This window comes from Anopheles ziemanni, chromosome 3, assembly GCF_943734765.1.
Source record: "Anopheles ziemanni chromosome 3, idAnoZiCoDA_A2_x.2, whole genome shotgun sequence".
NCBI lineage: Eukaryota > Metazoa > Arthropoda > Insecta > Diptera > Culicidae > Anopheles > Anopheles ziemanni.
The window spans coordinates 87,869,812-87,896,571 of record NC_080706.1 but is presented as its reverse complement, the minus strand read 5'-3'; the positions used below and the strand labels follow the sequence as shown (position 1 = coordinate 87,896,571).

General features: G+C 45.1%; 2 protein-coding genes across 2 annotated transcripts in view; both read left to right on the top strand.

Moving 5' to 3' along the window:
* The first annotated feature begins 616 nt into the window (after positions 1-616).
* LOC131285736 (ankyrin repeat and LEM domain-containing protein 2 homolog) lies at positions 617-3,601 on the top strand. Its single transcript, XM_058314593.1, has one exon. The coding sequence runs from the start codon at positions 617-619 to the stop codon at positions 3,599-3,601; it is 2,985 nt and encodes a 994-aa protein (XP_058170576.1).
* Positions 3,602-13,011: 9,410 nt separating this feature from the next.
* The window catches only part of LOC131287027 (alpha-catulin), a 58,566-nt gene continuing 44,817 nt past the window's right edge, over positions 13,012-26,760 (top strand). Inside the window, 1 exon segment of the mRNA XM_058316041.1 lies at positions 13,012-13,371. Within this exon segment, the coding sequence (XP_058172024.1) occupies positions 13,012-13,371 (360 nt within the window).

Below are 26,760 nucleotides of genomic sequence, written 5' to 3'. Positions count from 1 at the left end.
TGTGGGAAAGTTTTTACACGCAAGGGAGCGAGAGGGGCTTCACAGGTAACTCCACTCTTATTCCCGACTTGGCTCTAGACTGTCGACGCTGTCATTTTGGAAACGGGACTGCGGTTCATCCCACTAAATGAGCTTACCTGGCGCTGAAGGAAAAGTTTCCCGATGAAATCAGTCTGCATTTTAATTGCTTCGTTTGAGAATCTTTTGCTGCAAAGATAGCGTTTGTGTACTAATTACTAATTAAGATTGTTGAACAATTACCGTACGTTGTGTATTTTTTTTTGGTTTTTTATTTTATTTTAACATTAAATTGCTTAACCAAGACTGTACAAACGTCCGACCGACGCGGGAGTTGGTGAAGAAGAGACTTTTTGCAAAAATAGTTTCCCGAGGACAACCGACGAAACTGAAGACAACTCGCTCTTATCAGCTAAGCTCTTAATCCTAACATATAAACACGTTTTCTGCCTCGATCCGCATTTGTCACAACAAAGACAATTTCTACCAGTTCGTTAGAAGCTGAAACTGTGAAGCTGTCGTGCTGTAGCAACCATTGACCAGCGTCCAGAGCGAAAGGGTATCTGAACTCCTGAAACGACCAACTCGCTCCGAAACAATGGAGTACTACGCGATTTTTATCCCGGACAAAGAGCCCGTCTTCTCCATCAAGGGTTTTTACGTCGATAAGGCAGAAGCGCTGTCCGTGCTGAAGCAAAACAAGGAGGCTCGCATGAAAGCGTTCGCGTCGTCCGAGGAGGCAGTGTATTTTTACCTCAATGGACCGTCGGACACGTTCAACAAAACTGTTACTGTGACAACTCCTTCGTCGATCAAGTCGCTGTTTGTAGCGCCGACCAGCCAGAAGTTGGTGGCCTTCCGCAAGATGATCGAAGCGAACAATATTGCCGAGGTGACGGCGACGATTCGCAACCCGCGCTACCTGGTCAGCTCGGGCGATACGCCGACGATCCTCAAGGAGGGTCCGCGCTACAACGCGCTGCACATCACGGCCATCGAGGGGCGCGCTGAAATCTGCCGGCTGATACTGCAAACGATCGAGAATAGTTCCTACATCGAGAGGCTGCACGGTCAGCGGACGAATTCGACCGACGAAGTGAGCACCATCCTGCTGGATCTGTACCTCAACACGCCGGACAAGTGCCGCAGCGAGACGCCGCTGCACTTCGCTGCCAAGCATGGTTCGGTTGACGTGGTGAGGGAGCTGATCGCGTACCCACAGTGCCAGGTGACGCCCAACTCGGACGGGCTGTACCCGCGGGAGATCATCTGCAGCCGGGCAAAGCCGCACTGCGCCACGCCGGAGGTGCGCGAAGCGATTCGCTGTCTGCTGGAGGAGCGGTTCTTCGTGCCGCTGGTGCGCTACGAGGACAATCTGATACCGCCGGTCGTCGGCAAGCCGTTCACGCCGACGCGCACCGCCACCGTGCCAATCGTGGAGGAATCGCGCTCGTCCACGCTCAGCCCGAAGGGCGAGGTGAAGGCGTACGCCGGACCGATGGATCGCAGCAAGGCGGACTCGTTCTACCGGCGCTGGAAAACACCACCCCGGTTGGTCGTGCTCGGGGCGGAACGGATGGATAGGGTGCACAGCAGCGAGCAGCTGGGCCTTCGTGCGTGTTCCACGCCGATCAAACTGCGCACCCAACCCCGCCAGCTGTTTGCCAATCGCTCGCTAGACAACGATGAAAACAACACCGCTGACGATGACTCGCTGCTCGAGAGGTCCCTTTCGAACAGCTCGCTGTTGTCGAACGGCAACGAGGAGGAAGCGCCAGTGGAAGAGGACACTAATGGAAACCATGTGCGTTTAATGGCGCCGGCGGTGGCGAGCACACCGTTCCGTCTGTTCCACCAGTATCGCCAGCTGGCGAGGGACGACATGGACAACAGTACCGACTCGGACGCAGGGTCGATCGGCGAGGTCAGCTTTAGCTACCTGTGCGACAAAACGCGCACCCTCTACGACCGGTCGCGGCTGTGCGAGACGCCCACGCACCGGGAACGGTCGCTGCGGCTGTCCAATATCGACAAGGGCCTGGAAACGTTGGGCCGCACGCTGGCGAGCAACGAAAGCGTCGGCTGGAAGGAGTACTGGAACTTTCTCGGCAAGTTTTGCGATCTGACCAGCGGGGAGGGCTTGCAGCTGTTCGAGGAGTACCTGGCAAATGCCAGCGAACCCCAAAGCACACCCGACAAGGAGGGGAAACCCGGCAGTCCAGCCGGGTCGGCATTGGAGCAGCAGCAGCAACCGGAAGTCGGCGATCCGGTCAACGCCAACACCAGCATCAGCGTGCTGTGCGATGGCATGCAAAAGTTCACCATCCGAGAGGCCTCCTCGCAAGGGATCGGTGACTGCCAGCCGCTCGAGGTGATCCCGCATCAGCAGCAGCAGCAGCAAGTCTCCAACCCCTATCTGTGTGTCACCTCGTCGCTGAAAGTGTTCGCCACGCGCTTCGTGATGAACATGGAAAACAAGGCGCCGCAACCGAATGGAGCCAACACTGGCGTCTCCTCCCTGTCGCACATCGTGAAGAAGCTGGACGCGATGGTGGACAACTTTCGCAGTGACAGCGTGTTTCGTGATATCGACTTCCACAAGGCGCACAAGCTGTTCGTGTGGCTGGTGCTGAGCCTCGCGTCGGATCACAGCAGCACGCGGAATGTGCCCTGGCTGGGGCTGCTCAGTTCGTCGAACGTCAACAACAACAGCTTCGAGTGCATCCGGACGCTGCTCCTCTCGACGCTGCGCGATCGAGGGCGCGTGCCGACGAAGCTGGCCGTCGACTCAGAGGCTGACTGCCGGCGGCTATGGCTGGAGGAGAGTCTTATCACGCCGTGCGACTGCAACTACGTGCCAACATTGAACGGGAGCAGCCGGCGCACGAATGTCCGATTGAAGCGGCATGAGGAACGGGTGAAGCGCTTGATGATGGACATCGGGCCGGCGAACGCGTCCCCCGCCCCCGGCAACAACCTAGTCGTCGACTTTAGCACCTATCGCTCCATCCAAGCCATACCGTCCCCGACCAGCACGCCACCGGCGCTCACTGCAATAAATCGAAGCGATTCGAGTGAGGACGAAGATATCTATTTGCGCTGCAGCAACACGGATCAGGAGGAGGAGGAGGATGAGCATGCGCAGAATGTTGGACTGCAGAACGGAACGATCCACAGCAACGACGACGAGGACGTGTTCTTTACGTCCCCGTCGAGCCCGACACGCCGATCGAAAGCCTTCACCTGGGACACGAATAACAACACCGCTGCCGCCCAACCCATGGCGACGGATTCTCCCACACTCGTCGACGATGACGGCGGTGATGCCACGGCGCAAACGTTCATCTCCGGCACGGCTGCCCCGACCAAGCAGGACTTCGATGTGTGGACGGCGCTGGTCGGCGTCGAGATCGATCGGGGCCAGTATCCGCACGTGCACGCGTGGATGGAGGCAATGCGTGACCACATCGCGACCACTAGCAGCAGCAACCATGATGCGGAGCAGCAGCGCCGCCCGCATTTACTGAACTTCAGCACCGAAGCCATCGATTGTTTGGAAAACAGGCTTCGCCCTTTCCTCTGACTCACAACACTGGAACGGAACATCAACAATCGCCTAGGTTTACGCATCGGGAGGCCCAAGTAGGCCTTGTCCCAAAACTCTCGGATGCCGGAGGTACAAAGCACGAGTGCGGAAATATGCTTGTGGTGATCCGGTTGATGAAATCGATTGTGTATACTTATAATTTTTAAGTAAAATGGATTTTTAATATACATAAAAAATATAAATTACAGGGTTTCGATCCATATAATGGAATGTTTCAATAGATAGAGAGAACATTTTAAAAGCATAGGGGATATTTTCAACCGGTTGCGAGAACTTTACAATCATATAGGGGAATGTTTCAGACAGCTAGAATAATCGTGCAAATCTACCGGGGAGCTTTGCAACCGGTTAGGGGTTTTATAGTTAAAATTACCACCATTTGTGTGTGTGAGGTTTTAACCCGTTTACAGGAAACAGATATTTTTTTGTCTGCTTCTCTTAAGAATAACTAACTGTTAACATGTTCGCGAGCTTTTAAAGTAAAGATATTTGTATTAAATGAATAAGTTCATTTTCCATAGTTATTCGCATATTTATTATCAATCTGGCAAGCTTTTAACGGTGTGCATGAATTTCGGAATGAAGGAAATTTATGTAAAACCTTTTATATGATCATTTTATCACTTAGTCCTTCAGTCATTGTTGCATCACTTCAAACAGAATTGCAAAACTAACAAAACTAGCAATCTGCCTGTAAGTAAGTCTAATGAAATTTTAAAAATGTTAAGCTAAGCAGATGTTTGAAAGTAAAGAAAATTAACATTTTCTTTTATAGAATAGACAAATTCAAAATAATTCCAATATTTCCTCAGGTTTATGTCACAGCAATGGTTATCGTTATTATACACCCGGAAATCATCCTTCCTAGAGGGTTTGCCGGCTTTCGGAAACATCTCCTTCTGGCGCCATGTGTTCGTCACTGTCAAATAAACGTTTGCGCAAAACGGTAGGCCTGACAGTTTCGGCCAGATTGGATGCAAAACCGCACAACGGGGAAGCATAATTATCGAACGCCCACTCCGACCATCTCAAAAAGCGCCAAAACCCATCGCATCCCCTTTTTGGGTAACAGCTTTTCGTACGCAATTGGGAAAAGTTTGGCCGATTAACGTCGCCTTCGGTCGTTCCTCGTCTTCGGTTGCGTAAGTTGGAAAGTGTGTTCGTTTACGCATTGGATTGTGCGTTTTGTTTTCGGGAAGAACACAGCGACTCCCAGCGATGCACACGCACACGCAGTTCGTGACGGAACGGCATTAGATGGAGGAAAAGAAAAGAACATTCGCCAGGGGAACAATGTTGCCACGCGATTCACAAAGCAAAGTGTTCACTTTTTACGATTCCCCAACCAAACAATGCGCCCCTCAACGAACCGGCACATGCAAATGCGGACCGCGGTAATGGCGGCCTCCGAAGGGACTCTCAAGTGGGCAATAAAAATCGCGAATTTGTTTAAGTGATCGCACCGGAAAAGGGGGCCTCGGGAGGAAGTAACTTGACGCACTTCGGGTTTGGTGAATGCTAAGCGGGTTCTTTGACGATCGCTTCGAACACTTGGAACACTCGAAAGGCACGTGCAAATATTGGCTGATTGATTTGACGGCCCCGGGAGAATCCCACCACACACATTGGCCACCCGTATGGTAATCAGTTTTTGCTTCGGAGGAAAAGTTTTCCCACCAGTTCCACCAAAGTCTTACGGCAAAGACGTTCAAAACGTTCGTTACAGAAATCGGCCCCAGCAAGCGCCAGGCAACGTGTTGCATCGTGGCCTGAGAAGGCACCCACATTTAAGCACGGTTTCGTGACGGTCTACCTTCCGGTAGCCCACGATTGGGGGGTTTTTCCACCGGGCGGGTCAAAGGGCGAACCGTGCCCGGTCCGTATCGTATATCACATTACATTGGCGAGTGTGCGCGCGCTTTCCACACCGTGTAGCCCGTGGCGGAAAAACGTGCAACGACTTTTCATTTGACGACGGCGGCAACGGCCGTCGGGCCCATTTTCCTTTTTTTTCTTGTTTAACGTTTCGCTGATCGATTGCGGGGACGCCGGGACTAATGGGGTTTTCCCAACCTCTCGGACGCTGGCGCGGTTGATTTGAAGGTAATGAACTGTGGACCGATGGAACTGGAGCAGGCCAGTTTCAACATTAGACACGGGGTGGAAACGGCTGGGGGAGAAGAAGAAGTGAGGAGTTATTTGTGTATTTCTGTTGAATTATTCACTCGATACGTTGCGGGGGGGTTGGGATTCGTGGGAAACTTGTTGCAGTAACTGCTTGAATGGGATTGACCTGGCAAAAACCAAAAACAAGTAGTTGGTTTTTAGAGTTGTTTGTGGCGTTTTCTATAAATTTACGACTTGTTTCTAAATTACAGATTTTTCTACCTTTTTCTGTATTTTGTACCCTCCGGTTTTACTTCTATTTTAGTTTAAAATTAGTTTTAGTTGTGATTTTTCAACCCGAAATTTGTTTGATAGCCTGCTGTCATGAGTTCTAAAATATTTTCGTCCGAGAAATAAATTAAAATGCAATATTACTCTAGTTTAATTACAGAAGCTAGTTTTTTGGGAAGCTTTCTATTCATTTGGTTTTCTGAAATCGTTAGTTTAATATATTTTATAAACAAGTCAACTGAAAAAACTTGAAAATGTACTAAAACAACGTAGTAGTCAACATGTCAAATGTCTATCAAATAAAGAAGAAGAAAAACGTTACAATAGGGAGATGGGAAAAGAAACATGCCACAGCATTTTCGGAGCTAGAAAACTATCGTAATGCAATCATTTTAATGACACTCTTCATTTTGGACGATTCGATTGGATCCCAGTCTGGTTCGTTCCGTTCAATGTATCGCTTGGTTTCATTGCAAGAACAAAGGCAAGAAGCTCCCAAATGAACAAATGGTACATCGCTGCATTGTATGGGAATCCCCGGTGGTGTTAAAGTTTTTACTATTTCTTTCACTTTCCACTCGAATTGGAAAAGTCTTTTTCTGTTCGCTCGCTCTCGGTGCCCTCGAAATTGCAAGATGCAACACCGGATAGCGTGTCGGTGAAATTGACCATGAGACAGAACCGTGGAGATGCACCGTTGGAACAAAACCGACAGCAAATTCATTTTCGCAAAGTCGTAAAATGTTGTCGTTAGTTCGTTCGCTCGCTCGCTTGGTTTTGTTTGCGAATTTGGCTTCCCTCCCTGCCCGAAATGGCAACGGCGGGGGGTTGGGTGGGCCATAAAATTCCCGCCCGATGACGTTGGTACGACGACGATGGCGTTCGACGTCATCGCTGCAGCCGAGTGCGCTCGGCTTGATAGTTGTGTGCATTTATTTTTTGCGCTCCATTCACCGCTGGCATGCCATGTGCACATGTTTTGTGCAGCGCGAGACAAAGGGAAGCTCGTTAAGGGAGAGCACGAACAAACGGAGAGCAAAAGCCTCTCCTGATGGACCTAGGGAACGGCAGTGTAAGTTAAGTGATGAGTAAAGAAGTCCTGGTTGAATCAGGGAAACGGATATCCTGGTGAACATTAAGAGTGAGAGAGAGAGGGACATGAAATTCCTGGGGAAACTGCTTGTCACGACATGCGCACCGATTATTGTGCTATCCTTCGAGCATCACAACAAACCGTTGAGTCAAAATTTTCCCACAAACACCCACACTTTCATATCGCTCACTCACCGGAGCACTCAGACGCACACAAACGTCCCGTTCCAGCTGAGCACTGGAAGCTTTGGAAAAGTTCAGGATCAAGGCTCGCATTTTCCTCCGCATTCAATCTGTTCCTGTCAAACGTGAGAGTTCTTTTTTGGGGTGGTATATTTGCTAGAAAGCGACAACACCCTCACAACCAAAGAAAAGTAGTCTAAAAAGGATACACTCCTTTCAACCCACGATAGTTGTGGCTGTCGTATGCCTATTTGTGTCTGGACACCATTCACCACCACCACCACCACGGGATACGCTGGCGCTAAATTTAGTTTCCGACCTCGTGGAAATAGGCCCATCCTGTTGGCCATTTCGACGGTGATAATGTGTGGGAAGCCAGGGTAGAAGGTGGATAATGCGTGACTGAAAGAAAAGGGGGGGGAAAAGCGAAACGATGGGATCCTGAATGGTACCGAAGGACAACGAAGGAGCGAAGCAAAGGTGTCCCGGTAATGGCACGACCACTCGCCGTGTCTGAGTGTGGAAAAGTTTAAATTTAGATTTCTCTAATCCAGGACCATAAACCATTGGGAGGCCTTTTTTTATTGCCTTTATTTATTTTTATTATAAAACATAAACATTGTGCGGTGACAGTATGAATGGTACATTTCAATGACCACAATTTAACACACAAGATGATTTAAGTCTGTTGAAATGTATAACTATTAAAAAGAGCAATATTTTGTTCTGTTTCATTAAACTATTTTTAAACAAGACAATTTGAGTAAAACATATTAAAAGTGGTAGGGTTTCGACAGCACTGATAAAAAAATCTTTAAAATAAAACTAGTATAAAGAAGACGAAGGTTATGATATTATTTGGATATTTGGATCACTAATTTTTTGAAGAGTATGCATTTTATGTAGACTTGAAATGAAAGAGATAAAATTCTTGAGAGTTTAATTTTTTGAAATCAATTTTAGCTTATTTCAGCCATATTCATGAATTTGTATTTTATTAAAATTTACAAAACTAATTTTTATTACATATACAATTTGTTTTATATCTTGTCATGTTAACAAAAATTGAAATACTAATTGAAAATATGCTTTTTTACCAAGAGTAAAATTTTTAAAGTCTTTCTTTCATATTGGTCTTTTGGAAATTTTGAAAGTTAGAGTAAAGTTTACTAAGAATAAAAAGGACATAAAACGTTAGTGTCATGAAGCAATTTTGTTGATTAGTAAATTTATATGTCAGAATCAGATCTCTGAAGCCATTTGTTTGTTATCAAATATAATGGAGTGAGTATTTCAACCAGGAACTAATCTCTGAAGAAAACATTGAACTGAAATTGTAGACCAGAGATATTCTTTTCAATATTAAATCGGTCACATTTCAAGAAAACCCCCATCCTCACTAACAAATCGTTGTTGCCATATAAAAATGAACTAATTTTGTCCATGCGAAAACGAACTCAAAGCCCATAGCTATAAGCAGCACGAGCTCCGAGAGCTCCAAACCGGCTCGTACAGAGGCTGGAAAACCCCGTTCGCGGGAAAACTATAGGACAGCGTCCTACGAACTCACCCGACGCAGTATGGGTTGCCCGTTTTTCTACTGTAAAAGTGTAGGTGTAGGGTAGCGGATTTCCAGCGAGCGCTGTGCCTGTGTGCGCGTACCGCACGGCCTCCGCTGAGTGCCCTGCTGTTGCTCCTGGGCAGCTTTCCACGGGCAGCTTTTCCGGCGAACGCGTGCCTGGCTCGTGCGTGTGCTCGCGGGGCTCAGTTGCATATCGTCTTCCGTTCGCATCGCTTGCAGAAAAGTCGCCTGGTCGCGCGCGCGTGGCATGATATAAGAGTGTGCATCAGCCACCATAGCCTCCAGTCTCTCTAGGGCTCTGCAACCGTGAGTGAGCAAAGGTACGGCCGTCTCGTCGATCGATCCCCGGGGATGGAAGCGACGGATTCGAACCGGACGTAATTACATCTGGTTCAGGGAAATTGAACTTTCGGAAAATCGGAAAGTGCGTCCGAAACGGTGTGGTGTAGTGTTCCCCCGAAAGGAGGGACGGGCTGGTTCCCGTGTGGTGTGTGTTTTTTCCACGGCACGTTCGCCCGTGTTTTGCTGCCAGATCACGTGAAGTTGAACACTCGAGCACATTTCTCACGCTCGCGGCGTATTCGGATTTCTCTCACCTCCACCTTGAACCTTGAATGTTGCTGCTCGGAAAAGCCCAAGCGAATAAAAAGAAACACCGTTTCTTCGCCCATCGAATCCTTCGCCCAAGGGTTTCGCGTAGGGAACATACAATCATACACACCCACAATCTCAATGTGAATGGGAAGGAATAAAGAGAGAAAAACCCCATTTTCCCAAAACACAAGTGGTTGTTGTGACCGTGCGTGCTGTTGCGTGTGGGTTTTCTCGGGCGCGAACCACCCTCGCCCGACGTTTTGATGTTTCCCAGTGCGTGTAGCCGTGTGTCCTCGTGTGTGTGTGTGTGTATTTTTGGGGAGCTTCACCATCAAGTGGACTGTCCTCACCGCGAAGCGTTGTAGCGCATCCTTAAAGATTTGTGGACCTAGGGCAAGAAGATAGCCTTCGGGAAGGCGTCTACCCACGCAGATACGTGAGACATCGACAACGTTGGCCCATAGGCCTAAAGCTTGGCATAGAAGTGTTTACTGGTGAAAGCTTGCACGTACCTCCGACATGCTCGACCGTTTCGTGGCATGTGTAATCTGTTGAGTGTGGAGTGAGTTGGAATTAAAGAAAGAAACAACCCGCTGTTCTCAAGCGCTACCTCCAATTGAAATCGCATGTGAAGGGTGTTTGTGTGTGAAATTGAGGCGTCTAGCTTCCATAGCAAACTGTTAAAAATATGTGTGTAACAAGAAAACATCCTTTTAAACTCGAGAACAGGATCAGCTTTAATTAAAAGCACGAAGATTAAAACAAAATGGCTCAAAGGATAACCTAAATTAATATTTAACGATGCTCGATTCTGGATTTTCTCCCAAGCAATAAACATTACTTTCCATTGATCGGGTGGAAAGACAATAAAAACCCGGGGAAAAGCCTTCTTGTAAGAAGCATTCCCTTTTCTTCGATCGCTGCTTAATTTGAATGCCGGAAAAGCGGACGAGAATAAATGGGGAGAAAAATCGGCCTTTTATTTTTACCCATTTTTATGCCTCTCTTCGCGGAATGTAAATTTGGTTCGGGAAAGCTAGGACATTATTGTAGTCCTTTTCCTTACTTCCACACTACGTGTGAGTGTGTGCTTGTGGTCGCGGTTATGGGGTTTTGCTTTCTTTTCCCCCCTTTTTTTTTCTTTTGGTGGCGAACGTTCGACAAACGAGATGTTTGTGGAGGCCCGGCATTTTTCCCTCGGACGGGCTATGTTTTCCCGTCGTGAATCTGTGCACCAATACATCTACCGACGGGTCACGATTCATCATCATCATCATCGTCATCTGTGGTGCTGGATTGTCGTATTGGTGGCGATTTTCCCGGTCCTTTATTGTTTCGTCCTTTCCTGCTTTTGATCTTGTTTGTTCTCGCTTTCCCCCCCGCGGTTGGACGTGGTGTGTGGTGGCTTTTCCTTTTGATTCGGTCAGCGATTGCTTTCCTCCGGTGTATGTGCCATACCCACGGTTTTATTAGGCCTATAGGTTCGTGTTTCGGTTTGGAAAAGCCTTTGCTCAAAGTAGCTCCAGGTGGTTTCGAGAGGACCAGATGGGAAGGGGGGAAATGAATGGTTTCCCGATGTGATGAAGTGGTAGAAAGTAGCTAGAAGGATAGGCAAACCATAGAAAACATGGTGAGCATGGGGATTGCTGATAGGATAACATACCGTACACCCCCCTTTTTCCCTTTCTCCTCCTTCCGCATCGCGCGACGAATTGTGTCGTGTCAAAATGTGTATAAAGCGAGTGGTTTTTACTTTCCCTCCCGTGATGAAGGGGGCAGTAAGTGTGTGTGTATGTGTGTTTGTGGGTGTGAATGTGTACTTCAAGTGCTACCCTCCCATTTTCGAGCGGGGGAGTCATAACCAGGTCGATACATGAATAATCGATGGAGAAAGCGGGCCACGTTGTGCTAACCCGGACCGTAAGGCTTTTCCCGCTTTTTCACAACCCGCCTCAGTGCGATAACGAACCGAAGATTAATGCCCTTTAAATTGACGAAACGGGTACGATGAAAGTGAACTTGCGCCGAAGACAGGGAATAAGAAGAGGTGGAAAACCCGGAAGATGGGAATCCTCCGACGAACCGTAAAACGTGGATCGGGTCGTGCCTGCCTTTCGGACCCAGCAAGAACGCACGCTTTCCACGACCGGGCAGTGGGGGTGGGATGTAAAATAAATTGCCCCAATGATGAATGCCGATCGGAAGACGGCGGTGTCGGTTTGCGAGCAAATTGTTGCGAGCCCCTTCCCGGTTCCTCTCGGGAAAAAGGAAGCTGCACCGTTACGATTAAGGAAGCAATTTGATAAATCGGAATGCTTTCGGTAGCGGTTTAATGTGTCAAGTGAAGGGAAATTTGTTTTCCGGATCCCTGTTCGGTGTTGGTGGTCATGAAGAGGGTGCGGAGAAAATAATATCTTTGGTAAACAGCTTCGACGGTTTACTGTTTATAATATTTCATTTCGTTTACTTCACATTTTCATCAACGAAAATGGAGGAAATTAATCACTCGAAGCATCCATAATTTTCTATACATAAATAATAATTTCAACCAACATTTATAATTCGCTTAAAAAATCTTGGTACAGTTTTGAAACCGCAATACAATATTCAACTTCAAAAATAAAGTTCAACAAGAAAGCTAACGTGACTGTTTGTTAAGCTTCCATTAAGGGTGAATATTTTTCCCGTTCATGGCACTTCCGGAAAAAAACTTTTCCTCACTTGATTTCAACACACCATCGGGAACTTTGCGAGTCTTTGTGTGTGTTTTTCTGGTGTGTATTCTTTAAGGGACAACTTTTTCCCCTACTCCGCGCCAATCCACTCGCTTTCGCGTCGGAAAAGTCCAGCCGAACTCATTTTTCATTCCGAGCCAGTGACGCCGGGCGATAAGGCAGGTGACAGCGTGGAAGTCACGAAGTCCTCGAGTCGAGGAAGGGGAGGGGAGGGGGGGGGGGAGAATTGGAACCCGCCAACCCCGGGTGCAGCGAAGATGCATGATAGGTGCATTCCTCGCGGCGGGAAAGTGGATTTTCCACGACGTGTCAAGCGCCGGTGTTTGAGCTCAGGTCAACACTTTTCAACACACACATGCCCATCCTGATTTCCGTGAGGCGATTGTGGGAACGTGGCACGTTTTCCAAGCTCATGGTTGCTTATGGTTTGGATTTGGGATTTTTCCTCCATCTCGATTTTTCCTCCTCCTTCTCCTTGAATTTCTAACGACGGTGGAGGAGTTTGAGCTTCTTCGCTTCCCTGCCGTATCACGCTCTGTTGAAGGTGTCCCTGTGTGTTCTGGCGGTCTGTTTTCCCGTGGGGATTTTCCCAGCAACATCCAATTTCCCGTGCGTTGCGTGCGTTGGTGATAAGGGGAGATTTTTTTTTATCACACATCCGTTTTCGTCCTTCAGCGAGGAAAGTGGGGGAAAGTGAACGAAAGCTAGCGGTGATAGTGGGTGAACGATACACAAGGAAAAACACCGTAGGGCAGGGCGAGGCTTGCCAAGTGAACGCACCGCGTTTTCCAAAAGCAAAGAAAATGAACGATAAGGGCTACTTCGAGCGGAGTGTGAGTGTGAGCGCGAGTGATGATATTGGCCGGCGGCTCGGTGGCAGCGAGCGGCGCAAGGGCGACCCGGGGGGTGGCGGCGGGCTCGGGAAGATGGCGGAAAGCCGCCGGAAAAGTGCCTCCTTTGATGTAAAACGCAACCGGGGACCGGATGTGATGGCCACAGCGAGCATTTCCGGCGCGGCCAGCGGTGGCGGAAGTGGTAGTGGTGGTGGTGGTGCTAGTGGTGGTGGTGGTGGTGGTGGTGAAGACGATGTCGGTGCAGCCGGTGGAAGCGTCCGCAGGCGAAGCAGCAGCAACAGTTCCGTCAACCGGAGATCGCAATCAAAAGTGTGTATTTGCCGTTCGATGATGCTTGTCGTAGTAGCGTGCATACGTACGTATGTGTGTGTCCGTCTGTGTGTGTGCATTAGTGTCTTGTGTGAGCGACTTGTGTGTGCTTATGGCTTGCCCAACACGCCTACTGCTCGACCGCCAAAGAACGCGCAAAGAATAAAAGTCTCTGCAAAAGCCTACTTCGCTTTCCGTGCACCAAGTACAACCACTAGTATAAATATACACACACTCACACTTCAAACACCAAATGGGCCGCTATTTGCTCGATTTGTTGAAAGCTTCCCGCCGGTGCTAGCCCGCCCCGAACCTTTACAGCGCAAAACCCTCGCCCTTTCTATGCTTTCCTTTTTAACCAACCGCGTTGAAGTACTTCAAGTTTCGAGGAAAACCACTGTCTGCCAAGCACCTCTGAATGCATACAGAGCTATGGAAAACAAATCACAAACGCACTCCCGCCTGGAGTGCGTCGCTTTTGCCTTCCTCTTCCGCTTTCTTACTGCTAGCGACGCTATCGCATCCACGTTATCGTTGCTTCGCTTGCGTTCCCCCTGTTTTCCGCCATTTCCCAGGAACCGGAGTCACCGTTAATCTGCGTCCCGTGAAAGCCATGGAAGCCCTCTGACACCTGGCTGCCCATGGGAATGTGGAATAAATCGAAGAACACACAATCGTACGCTGTTTCGTTCGCACGATGCGAAACTTGTTTCTGTGCTGGCATTTTCCGTTTTCCACGAAACACACAGTCACCGTCGGTGAAGTTAAAGATAGCGAAAGATAGCACTCTTCGTGTCATGGTGGGGGGGTTGTAGTCAGGACATTTGCAATCTGCTTGACGCAAAGATTGCCTACCGGAAGTGGAAGGGGGGGTGCCGTCTGTGGGAGGGAATGAGGCAAATGAAATGGTTCCCCGTAGCAAGTGCAGGTGCTTTCCACCGCTGACTATTGACACTTCGTGGCGCTGCGTGTGTTGCTCCGTTGCCGTGGTATGTGGAAATGGAAAAACTTTCGCACGGGAAAAAGAAGCTACGCCACCCCTACGGAAAAAAAAAAAGTCGAGGCGATGTAGGAAAATGGAAGCAACGGTAGCAGTGACAGTGCTCAAGTTGTCACGGGCAGGAAAAACTTGCACACCCAAGACACGCGACGGGAGAATACAGTCAGACAAGCGATAGTGCAGCGAAGATAAATTAACGTCATCAACTGGAACCGACGGAAAACACGCCGTGCATGTGTGCTATCGGGGGAGAATTGGCTCTGAGTGTTTCGTGGAAGAGGTTGGCTTTTCATAAGGGAGGTTTTTATTACTCCATTTATTTCCGTGCCGGCGCAAAGTATAATAAGAAAAGTGGTTCAGTTTGTTTTTCTTTTCAAATTACTTTTTGAAAAGCAAATAATGCATTAAACATATTCTTTTTGATATTATAATCAATGTATTTCAAATGTTACGTTGAAGTTCACATGTTTTCATTGTAAGGGAACATTTCATTACTGTTTTTGAAGCGCAGTTTTAGGAACGTGTTGAACAACGTTTTTCTATTCTTAAAGAATTCGTTGCAGTTATTTGATGTATCACCGGTTTACCATTGTGTGCATTTTTTAGATCCCAGTAGGAACGAAGTGTTTCAAAACATTGATATAAAGAAGAAAAGTCTTTTTTAAGTAGAATTATTCAAAACACAAACATTTTCACTATTTTTCTAATGTAACTTGTTAAACTTTGACTATACACAAATGGTTTTAGTAATTGAAATGTAAAATATGTATTAAAATACTAAAAAAGCATCATACATTTATCGCCAATATAGTTAGTAAAAAAATATTACCTCATACGATGTCAATACGTATTTTTCTGAACCACCATCATCTAAGTATAGCGTTTTTCATAATGCATTATCTAGCTTCGTCATTGATGAAGTTATTTCTGTAGTTTTAAAAACAAAATTTAGAACTACACAATTTAACAAAATAACTTACTATTTCTTGTATTGCGCCGTGGATTCAAGTTTTTAAGAAAAATATTTATATGTCCCAAAATTGTACATTTCCTCCTTTTTTTACATCAAACAAGTTGTGTTTTCAGCTATGATCGTGTCATAGATTGTACATATAGTAAATCACAAAATCACACAAGTATAAATATAAAATGTTTGTCACTATAAAGTAATAGTTCAGAAAAACTGGTACTACGAATCGTTCATACGATCATTCCTTGTCATAATGAAACCACTTTGCGGAGAGTTTGTTGTTGGTTTCGGTGAAAGTAGTTTCTTCTGAGTGACAAGATTTTTCCTGCAACGAATGAAATTGTGAGGCCCGACTTGGTGAAACATTTTGGGATAATTAGATGTAATTATACGACCATTTGCCTAAAGATGTTACCAACATCTTGGTCGACCATAAACCCCTAACCGTACATCGCTTTCTCATCATCGCCTCCCCCTTGGGTTCCGATGGGACCCGTCCGGAGTAGGCGGGGTGTAGCTTGCTAGTCCTTGTTGTCGTCCTGCATCATGAGGGTAATTAAGAACATGCCAATAATGTGCGCACGGCCAACATCGTGCAACGGACAACGTGGTGAAGTCGTACGAGCTTCCTGCACGACCGCTGGCCCGTCGGTCGTTTTCCTTCCACCGCTCGTTTCTCATGCCTCGCCCTGCATTGAAGGTGCTTGAAGTGGAAAAACAAAAGACGAAACGACGCAAAAACCCGGAACGTGTTTCGTTCGCACTTTGGCACCTTTTTACTTGGTTTTTTCTTTTTCTCTCACGCTCTTATGCTCGAGGTGGGTATCAAAATGGCACAAAAGCCCTCGCCCATCGTGAAGGAGTTCCCCGTTCAGGTATTCTCCTGACGAGGGAAGCCTTTTCCTCTGACCTTCACCCCTCTTCCCACCACAATCGCGAGTCATAGGTGTGCGAATAAACCTTGCGAAAAGCGTAATGGCGCTGGACGCTCTCCTTCGCTTGCGTTACGCGAAAAGTGGCGCGCTTTAATTGAATTTATGCTTCAAACGTGCGGCGGTTTATTAAGCGCAACGTGATATTCATTACCGGCCGCAGCATAATAGTGCTACCTTCTCCGATCGATACCGCCCAAGTTCACGCCACAAGCAGCCATTAAGGTGTGAATGGTGGAATGGGCTTGGTTTGGTTTCTTTTTTCGATAAGATGCCAGGCTGGTTGTTTGTTTGCCGCGAGGTGGTGAAGCTCCTAATGGCCATTTCAACACTATTCGGCCATCGATATATGGGAGGAAATCGACTAACATGTGTGGAAACATTTTTTCCGCATCGTTCATCGGTTGACTCTATTTTATTCGCAACGGAAACGAAAAGAATCCCCAATCGATCACATATGCAAAACTGGTTCTTTTGAAATACCTTCCACTCAGATTGCGTGACCTGTTGAGGAGGATAAAAGATAAATCTGTTTTGTCGCATCAAACCATCGGAAGGCGTGCGTTATTTATTTATGTCCTTCGTTTCGCCCCCTGCGTTGCGAATAACACTGCACTTTGATGTGGCCGGCTGGCCTTTCGGCAGGCGGAAAACCTCCATCTTTCGCACGCTAATGATGGCGCCCGGTTTCGTTCCGTCCTCCCCTCCGGGAGGGCCGAACCGTATCGAAGTGATAGCCCAGAACGGTTCGGCTCAAGAAGTTTAATTCATCATTCACGGTAGGGTAATTTGGTGATTGATGATGAACTCCGCTGGATGCCACCGCCGACCGAACGATCGCTTGGCTTCGGGTTTTTGGACGGTTCGCATCGGTGGAGGACGATTCTGATTGGTGGCTTTCGAATTTCGAGAGTGTCCAGTGCGAATTTATGCTTCCCGCCCTTCATTTTGTCGTCGTTTTGATTGAATATTTGATTATATGCGTTGTGAACGGCTCATTTATATGCTGCATCTACAAATTATTGAAATTATTGTCATTTTGTTTTACATGGAGCAGAGATTTCCAATTGTCAAAATTCGTTTTTCAGTAAGTATTTTCAACACACAGTTTAGTTGGAAAACTTTAACACTGCAATGAAGAACTGTTGAATGTTTTGTTTATGTCGAAAGCATCTAATATTAGCATTCATTAGCGGAAATTCATGTTTAGCATTTTCGTTAATTGGAAATAAAAGTAGCCAAATTTTTTCAATAATGCTTAATTTTTGGCAAAACTTAAGAAAGCTAAAGTTATAAGTTATTTTTATTGAACTAACTAACAAGTGTTTATGTTGTTTATAAAGGTGTACAAAGGATGAACGATTATTTTTTGATGATTTTTGTCTCTTAGCTTTGAATTGAGCTAATTTCATACACATTAGCGTTCATTTAGATGGTTCTCTTTATTCATTTAAAAGGTTCTCTGTTCATCCTTAGTTACGCTTAGATTATTTACTTCAACAAATTTATGTTGCTACCCTTTATTGATTTCTGTTCATATAATTTTATTATTTTAGTCATTATTGTCAAAATTACGACATCGATAAATACAACATCGATATCTAAACTGTAAAAAGGATCTGTGCTTATTTCAACAAAGTTACAATGTTCCATTTCTAATTTTTTTCTTGTTGTTTTATCACATATAAAATGTTTTTTTTTCTGTTTTGTTATCGAAAATATTTTCTTACTTTAAATTTTTTCACTTAAGTCGTAACACAATGTCCTGTATCATATAGAAAAGGAAAGCGCTAAAAACAGCGAGAAAGTAAAGCGCTAACAAAATTATTTTTTTCTGTTTTTGTTTTTGAAAATATTTTCTTGCTTTTAAATTTTTATTTTATGAGCGTTATATAATTTTTCTGTATCGTGCGGAAAAGAAAAGCGCTAAAAATAGCCTCCATTATTAAAGTGAGTCGCTCGACCTTCCGTTCCGTTAATTGTTTTCGATAATTCATTGGTAAACATCTCCTGACCAGCTCGTTGTCTTCCATTTTAATAATGCTTTTCCGTCATCGGCATTACCCTCTGGGGAAATATATGGAGACAAGTGAGGGGGAGACAAAAATGGACCGTGCACGATTCTCCCGGTTTCCTTTTTCCCCCCTGACGTTCCGATGCGGACAAACAATTAACGATCATAATGCTGCGGTTTTTCCGTGTCTTCGTGTCGTCCGTGCCGGTATATACTGCTTAATGTCAAACAAACTCTCTTCCGAGCGTTTTGTCGTTGGCCATTGTGTCGCTTTCGCGGTGGAAAAAGGAAAAGCCTGGCACATCGCTATGCATGTGGGTGTAAGGTATGTGAAGAGGTGAACCTTCTGTCTTGTGCCTGCATATGTGTGTGTGTGCCGCATCAACAAACCACTAACCCAGGGGGTTCGAACATCGCTACTCCTGCTGCTGCTCAGGTCAGAGTCAATATTGACTGAAGTGATATAGCGATTGCAGTCCTCGTGCTTATGCGAGGATATTTTTCATCCTGCCAGGCGCAGGTTGGAAATCATGACCACAAGCATACACACACTCACTACCCCCCCCCCCACAAACAGGTCTCATACGCACATACATGCGGACGTGTGCTTGCGATGCAGCACACTTTCGAGGAAGTTCGCTTCCGGTACGAACGAACATCGCCTTCGCGACGCCCGTTTGTGGCATTGTGAAAGGAAAGGAATAAAATAAAATATGGATTACGATGAAAGAAAACGGTTTTCCTCGCAGAAGGGAAGAGACAACGGCATGCCGACGGGGGCTTCTTTTGTTCACGTTTCACCCGCAGCACATGAGAATGTCTTTGCTTTGGCGAGCTGCTGCTGTTTGCTTCCCTTCGAAGTCTTCCCGCTTCCGGAAGGCATCTCCGTGAGGAGTCGTCGTCATTATTCGTCGTTGCCTTTTCGTTGTTGCCCTCGGGGAAAGAAGGCCCTCCCTTTATACGGTCCACCGCTGTGGGGCCGTTTGTGAATACCCACAACATTACCGGGCGGCTGCTGCTGCTGCTGCTGCCACTTCTGCCCCGTCACGTTGGCCTGTTTATGATTAAGAAATAATATCAAATGAATAAGATATAATCTACAAACCGTTGCTGCTGCTACTTCAGGAGAAAGTTAGACGCGAGAGCACGGGAAGAGTCTTATGAATAGTTGATAAATTTTTCTGAAATCCCACACCCGTCGAAAGAAAAAAAGGAAACCAAAAAACACGAACTGTCGTGGAAAGCTCAAGGTCCTCCGGCTACGAGGATGTTTGGAATGAGACTTCCATCTACCTTCCCCCTGTTCCTACCCAACAGCGTGAGGGAGAGATACACGGTTTCTCGCTTCTCGCTGAATGTTCTTTGGCACTTTCATGATTTGGATAATGACGGTGGGTGAATCAAACCCGACACTTCATCAACCAAGGACATTGTCGGTTTTGGAGGAAAGTTTGGTTCAAATGAAATCACCGTTGGTTTTTTTTCCTTTTTTTTTGGTTGGAAGATGTTTCTTTTATATTTCCCCCCTCGTGGACAATAAAAAACATTGTTGCGTGATGATTCCATTTGTTCGAAAATTGGGCGAGAATGGCGGAATAGACGTTGAAGTGGTGGTCGGTATCATGTTGGCATATTTTTTTGATGAAGTACCGTAACAATTTGGAGCTTGTTCCACTTGGAATTGTACTTGAAAACAGTTTTTTTCTTTTTTTTTCCAAGAACGCTATTCATTACAAAGGGAAGCTTGAGAAAAGCGAATTTGAAATGTTGTTTCTTTTGTGTTTTAAACTTTCTTGCGACAATGAATAATTTTACAAACTACCGTTGTGAATATTTGAATGTTTAATGTCCTTTGTTGACGAACTTTTCACCAACTTTTACGGTACGCTTTCGCACCCTTCAACAAAGGCTTCTTGGGGATCGGGAGTTGAAACATTCATGCGCCATTAGTGCACAATTTATGACAACCTGTAATTGGCAACTCAAAACCCGCTTGTGTGGCAAAGTTTCATAACGTGTTTCGTGGGGGTATTATTCTCAAAACGAAGATAAGATTACGCCCCAAACAAGGTGGTTGACTGCGCGAAAAGCTCGTTTGATCTTCTCCACAGTTTGGCGTTTGGGAAACGGATGGATCGTTCGCAACAAAAACTAACGATGGCACCGCAACAGATGGAATGGATATCTCGATTTATCCCATCGCCAAGGACCATCAGCTGCGGGAAAAGGGAAAGCGAAGACGTTCGGTTGGGAGTTTTTGAGGCTTTTTCTTGTCTTCCTTATGCTCCCCAAGCGTTCCCAGATGCCTTTTTGCTGAAATGGCGTGCGATCTGGGGGGCTTTCGTAAGAACAGATATCAATTTCTCCCAAACGCAGCAGCACGTTGTCTCGCCACGAGATCACTCGGGTCCGTTACCGTCAGGTTGTTGCCCAAAAATCCGCTGTTGCCAGCTGTTGTTCCGGCATGTATCCGGTTTTAGCCCGGAGTTTCGGTAATCTTTGCAATAATCATCGCCGTGTTGGGAGGTGTATACCTTTGAATACTAATCGCCTCAGCCGCAGCAGTCAGCAACTGTTTGCCCAACGGGGTCTTAATCCGCCGCACAAGCATTTCGATTTTACACACAAACCACCTGGCGTCTCCATCGCCGTGAAACACCGGGCGCCTCCATCGCCGTGAAATACCGGGCGCCTCCATCGTCCACCAGGCGGCTCCACCGAAAAGATCTGACGGTGCCATCCGTTCGTTCGGTTTCGGATGCTTTCTGAGCCGAGAAACCCGGCTGCCCGGTATTGCAAATTTAGTGCCACTGCTGATTCGTGAAAGAAATCCAATTAGTCGGTTTGTTTTGCTGTGCTTTTTATAGCCTCTCGGAAAGAGCGAAGCAACTTGACGAAGGAAGCGATTAGTTTGGAGGCGTGTTGCCTGACAGAGAAGGTTACTTTCCTTATTTGTTACCTTTCCTCTCCACGGCAGCTCCGAAGGGCTCACGTGTACTTAATTCGTCAAGCAGTTGAACACGCCGTTGGTTCGCTTCCTTCCTTTCGCTTTGCGTAACCATTTCGACGGGAGAATTAAATCTTACGTCACACTCAGATCGATGCCATTAGGGAGAAAGATACTGTGTATGTGTTTGTGTATGTATGTGCTTTTGAAAGGGCTTCGGGCGATGTCACCCGTCGGTAGGGAAAGCGTACGATTTCAATGGAACGGTTTCCTTCCGCAAGTGGCAAATTGAAGGCTTTCGGGAGACTCGCTGGTCACCTTGCCTCAATTGGTATGGTCTTTTTTCTTTGCCCCAGTCCTTTCACCGTGTTTGGCTTTCATAGCAATCACTCAGCGGAACGTGTACCCGTGGGCACCGAAATCGTATTACTGCCGGTGCCTTGAAGCGATGGCTAGATGGCCTCGACCGTAACCATCGTGTTCATTTGCATACCGAAAAGCAATGGGCAAGAAAAAGGGATACCAAAACGAAGGAGATTGTGATGGAAAAAAAACCACCCATTCAGCACACCGTGGTCGGAGCTTTGACCGAGGTTTCTTTGCGGTGCACACGGCGGTATTGATCCGTCAAGGTTCCCTGTGACCTCAAAGGCGAAGGTGATTGCAGCCGGGCGGTGTGACAGTACTGTAATTTAATAATGTCAGACACCACCTTATCGTCGCGGCACGTTCACGCTAGAATTAATGAAAGCCAACCGGTGCGTTAGGTAAGGCATTGGCATTCTTCCGTGATTCACGGCGACAAGGTGATGAGTTCGCTGAGCGTAACATTTTCATGCTGTCGGTCTGTTTAACTGCATGATAATTGGATTCTTTCGCGTTGGCAAAAGCAATGAAAGCATCTAATTTGGTTTTAATTGTTGATTTGTTCATCCTGGATGGGATGTTTGTTTTGTTAAATGTGCAATTAATCTAGCAATCATTCGAAATAATGGTAGCATTCATTTCAACTTACCAAGCAGAACGTCTAAACTTTTCTGTAACATGAAAAACTCGCGTGAAGAAGTGAACAAATTCATATCAATTTAAACATTTGCATATCATCCCAACGGTCAATACAAACCGCTAGCTCCACTAAAAAACGCTAGCTCATTCCTATCAGCGAAAGATAATGCGATCGTTTAGAGTGGAGCGATAGAAGTCGTCGAGGGAAAATTGTAAAAAAATCGAGAAGTCATAATCGATTAGTCACGCTCTTCATCGACGACTCTAGTTTACAGCGCGAAAGGATCATTCCTTTGCTCGTGTTTGTGCCTTTTTTGTATCTCGGCTGGAGCCTTTTCCACATCCGCTCGGTGAGCTAGCATTTTGGGCTTTTCTTGTCTGCTTTTCCTTTTTCCGCTCACTGTGGAAAATGGGACACAGTGGTATCGTTTACGATTATCAATAGCTAACGGTGGAGCCTCGTTTTACAGTTAATTGGCGCTATGTATCGTGTTTTTTTTTATTTGGTACACTTCCTTTACGCCATCGTTAGCCTTTCGTGGCTTTGAAGAATAGAAGAAAAACATGGCTTCAATTTGGTGGATGGTTATGTGCAGATGTAACCATCTGAAAAGTAATTGTAGATACTCGCCATGAGTTTTAACTTTATCGTATTTTCAATGGTTTTTTTTACCATGGTTAAAATTGAGATAATAAAAGGAAATTAAGTTGATTTACATCAGCAAATTTTACTCTATATTAAAAAAAGTTTGTTGTGAAACAATCTTCTGGAAACATTTCTATGTTCTAAACTTGTTCCATGTTCAATCCTTTTAATGCTCTTATATTTCTTTTTACTATTTTTTGCACAATTTTTCTTTTTGTTCGAATAAATTTAGTCTGTTGAGCTAAGCCTACTCTAACGTTTAGACATCTTGAGTTTATTTTCAAAAACTCTCCTTCGAAATAAGATGCAGAAAGTGACCCAGACAATTTTGTAATCATTATACTTTCTACATTTTTGTTCCCATACTGTCCGTTGTTGCCAGTGAACCATAGCTAGAGAGGTGCAGGTTTTTCTTGCTCCCAACAAAGAATGCCCATTATCTAAGGAAAAACAACAAACAAATGAAAAAGGCTCAGCTCAGACGGACGAGCGAACATTTCAGGATGATTATGTATTCTGGTTCCAGCGAAAGGCGAGCATCATGAAGTGGTCGGTTGGGGTACAAGTGCGCCAAAATTGGCATTGTTATGCCGTTGAGTGCTAGAATTTGGGACGTAAAAAAAACGTATAAATGGTGAAATTATTTTCTGTAGTCTATTTCAATGTTTTCTGTTTTGATATATTTTTAGTGATTATTACGAACTTTTGATTATTTGTATCTTATTCTCATATCCATAAAGTTGTAAATGTTAAAACGGTCTGTTATAAACTGAACTTTTATATTTTCAAAAGTCTTTCACTAGCGAAATCTTGAGGTATCAGTTTCTCAGCAGACTTTTTCTCCAGCAAACTCTCGGTAACTCAGATAACCCGTTACAAACTCATAAACTCGGTTTAATGAACTGCGGTGCAAAGTGGTTAATGTGTCTCTGAATTCATTTTTAAACACAATGTAAAGTACATCCCACGCAGAATGGTTGTCGGTTGGCGAAATGGTGTGTAAAGAAGGTGCAAATGGATTTTGTCGGTAGGATTCGCTCATAAAACAAGGGTTCTTGAAGCAAATGTTCGTGTTGAGCATACGTTGAAATTGATTTAATGCTTTGATGCACTGAGCACATAAAACGTCTTGGGATGTCAGATGGTAAATGGACTGAGAAAATTAGATTTCAGCCAGTTCACAGTTAGTTTTTCACAGTTTTCAGTACAATATAGTACAGTTTTATTTGGTGTTTTAATAGTCGTTTTGAATTTATATTATGGTGAATTTTTCAGATGACAGTTTCACTTGAGGATATTATCGTATAAATAAACATTTACGGCTTTACTGTAATAGCCTCTCTTTTTTAATTTTCCAAATATCTTATCACCGTATTTTGTTCCCGTTATCTTCCATTGTAATCCCGTTTTCCACAAGCCTCGTTGGAATTTTACAACAATGTCTTACCGGGACCACGCACTTCTGCCGTTACGGTTGAGGGAAAATTAATTAAAAATTATCAGCTTTCACCAGGAACGATCCACCGCCAGGGAGAAAGAGATACTTGTGGGTGTGTTTCACCATTCTGGCCATTTAATTCTGTCCAGACTAAAGGAGTTTTCATTCCGCTTGTCAAAGTTGTCCTACCGTTTGACGTAATCATGTTATCTCAACTGGAACAGGAAAAAAGTTTTCCACGGCCATCTTGATGCTGACACACGGGTAGGGAGATAGGGCATTTGGGACTTAATTAATATTTATTCCCGTGACTTGTGGAATTTAATCTGGAGAATTTGATGGTAAACGAACGGAATGTTTTGTGGTCGGTGAGGAATGATAAGCGTCTTTAATGTCGAAGCAGTAGAAATTGACATTAACATGCTGATTGTTTCAAAAACATTAATTGATTTTACGGTTCAGGGTCAAACGGTTAAATATCTATTATACGTATGTCGTTTGATTTTCTATTTTGAAGACCAAGATCTTGTTCTAATCTAATAATTGTTGAATGAGGCGTTTAGAAATCTAATTAGGTTTGCTGCTCCATTCTCGGGTCTCATAAAACGTCAACCCAAATTTTCATTCTCGTTGCCAAATCCAGCCGACGTAACGATGTTACCGAAATTAAAAAGAAATCTGTTTAAATGTTAATTTACATACCAGAAAAGCTCAAATGGAGCAAGGTAATTCTTGTTATTTTCTACGTTTTTTTTTTACTCTTTTGATTAGAGCGGAAGAATCTTTTCCAAATCTTGTTTCTTTTTTAAATGGATTGTTACGACTTCATATACCATAGTGAAAGAGGGAAAGTTTTTCAGGAGGATGTCCAAATTTAGCGAGAATCATTTCGATCATTTTCTTCAAATGATTCTCTTTCACAGCAAGCGATACTAAACGACTCTTACGTGCAGCAAATTGATGTTTTCGCTCAACGTTAACCTTAACATGATGCTAATCGAAAAGCCAATCAATCGTTTCACGTTGGTTTTGTGCAGTCAAACTCTTTTTTCCCATGGCAATCCCGTCAGCTCTGGAATGCATTCCGAGACGGTGCACGTTGGCAAGAGTTATTGAAGCCTTTGAAAGGGCTTTATATCACTTTCTTAATTTATTTATTGTACCGTCACGAAATCCGAAACATGCGCGTTCCCTCGTTCAAAGGAGGGTGGACGGTAGCTCTTTCAAAATAGCTTTATGGACGAGGACGACGTGGCACATGCCCGGACGACCAAACTGGACCAATGTGAAGGTCTCTCACCCGGTCAGAAGGGGGAACGAGCTGAGACCGAAACGCGCTTATCGCTGTCGATAAAAACTCCTCCGAACGGGTCGGGCTAGTTTGGTCGTTTCAAAACGGGATGGGTTTTCCGACCTCACGTTCGACTTTCGCTTCACGCGAACCATGATTGCAAGCCCTCCATTCTCGAGACCTTCATATCGAAAGGTGACCCATGAGTTGAATTGGGGAGTTTAGTAGGGTGTAGTGTTTTTAGTTTTTGCTGGGGTTTTGAGTGAGAGTTTTTCGATACGGTTATGTTTTGGGAATTATTTCCACACCGTTGATCTGACATGATAAGCCAAAGCCATCGTTCCGGAGCTGACTTTGAACTTGAACGTTAAGGATAGCGAACAATTTTAGTACTGTCTAAAAATAATTAGAAATAGGTTTAGCTATTTTGATTGCTGGAGTAGATTGGCAGGAATGCAATATATTTCATGTTTGTTTTCGTAACCAGAAGCTATTTTTATTTACACCTTCCACTGGCATGTGAGTTGGGTCGTGTTGTTCAATGTTTAAAATACAAAAGAAATCTCGTTTGATTGCTTATTGCGGTTTTTTTCTTTGATTTATTTAATTGTATTACACTTAACAAGAGCTCATTTATAGTAAACTTAATTTGATGTTTGAACTGCAAAGAGTCATCTAAACAAAAATTTATAAATTAGTAAAATTGAATGGTTCTGAGTCCTTCTAGGCTTGTTGGGTAGCATTTAGCTTGCCTTGTTCAAGGAGAACGATTCCTTCCTCTAATCTCCGAATTCTGTTTCCACCAAAGTTAAAATTACGTCCAATTTATTGTCCCATCCAGCGTAACGAGGAAGAAGAAAAACTCTCGGAGTTGAAAGAAAGTATTAAACACCCTTATCCGCTCGGCAAACGGATAAACTCGTTCCTCGTTGTTTCTCGGGAAGCACTCAACTGTCCCCACTTGGTCGGTTGTATTTGCTTTGCCCTCTAGATGGCAGAACAGCGATAGCCATCTGAAAACTTTCAGGCAACAGGATGCTTCAATTGGTCCCACTAAAGAGAGGAAGGGAGCGAGAGAGAGAAGGACAGAATGGGACACCATTTGGTACAACGCCTTCAATCACGCGATGGAGCTGGAAAACTTCA

Coding starts and splice junctions, on each gene's coding strand:
- LOC131285736 (XM_058314593.1), top strand. CDS start 617: ATGGAGTACTACGCGATTTTTATCCCGGACAAAGAGCCCGTCTTCTCC.